Raw genomic sequence first — 1,112 nt, forward strand, 5'->3', positions numbered from 1 at the left:
GGATTCCACATTTCAGCTGTCAAAGTAAAATCAAATGTTCTGCTCAAGAACACAACTAACCACTCAGCTTTGAAACCAAAGCAACAATTTTGCAATCGTAAATGCAACACGCTAATCAATATGCCACTCAACTTCACACACAAAGAATATATAGATAAATTATTCAAAATAATGAAATATAAAATCAACAAGGGAGAAGAAATTAATGAAACGTGAGTTTTATGATACAGTTAGATACTCATTATGGACAGAGACAACTGATATATTCAAGAGTTCATACTTAAATTTACCCATTCGTACTTCTAATCATATCACATTTCATAACATTCTCTATGAATATCTTGTAGTTTCTATATCCTATGATGAACCTAATTGTTTGGTTATAATATTCAATATTTTATCACTTTACATGTTACAGGTGGCTGCATGATAATAAAATCACGAATATTAACGAAGGGTCCTTCCAAAGCATTTCCAATCTAAAAGACTTGTAAGTTTAATTAATTTTGTTGATAGTATTTCGTTGACAATACATTTTTAAATATTAAAGATTTAAGCATTTTCTTTCTTCCCCTCTCTTTCAATCTATCACGCATTTTACATATACGCATGTGTGTGTTTGTATAATAGTTTTGTGTGTATATGCATGTTTGCATACCGATGGTTCTGTATGTGTGTTTGTGTGTGAAAGTATGAAGTGAATCAATATGTGGGTGCAATTCTGTCAATAAATATTTTAAAGTGTCTTAGCTCTCAATCACTGCTGACTGAGTAGAACTCTGACCAAATGTTTGCCAAACATGGACCTCACAGGTAACAGCATATCTACGACTACATTGTTAATACAGATTTTAAGAGAATACTGCATGACTTTTAAAGGATTTAGTTTCTCTTTTGAGCAGCTTGGAACAACAGCTATACACTCACTCTTCAATACTTCATACTATCAATAACTGTGTAGATATTTATTATTTGCAGCAATATGTGTGTGTGTGTGTGTGTGTGTGTGTGTGTGTATATGTATGTGTGCGCGGGCGCGGGCGCACGTGCATGCATGTTTCTGGTTCATATGTATGTATTATGTATGTATATATATATATATATATATATAT

General features: G+C 32.3%; 1 protein-coding gene across 1 annotated transcript in view; it reads left to right on the forward strand.

Moving 5' to 3' along the window:
• The window catches only part of LOC106882527 (uncharacterized), a 100,415-nt gene that overhangs the window by 17,908 nt on the left and 81,395 nt on the right, over positions 1–1,112 (forward strand). Inside the window, exon 4 of the mRNA XM_052965891.1 lies at positions 419–490. Coding sequence (XP_052821851.1) covers positions 419–490 — 72 coding nt within the window. The remainder of the gene's footprint in view (positions 1–418; positions 491–1,112) is intronic.

This window comes from Octopus bimaculoides, chromosome 2 (genome assembly GCF_001194135.2).
Source record: "Octopus bimaculoides isolate UCB-OBI-ISO-001 chromosome 2, ASM119413v2, whole genome shotgun sequence".
NCBI lineage: Eukaryota > Metazoa > Mollusca > Cephalopoda > Octopoda > Octopodidae > Octopus > Octopus bimaculoides.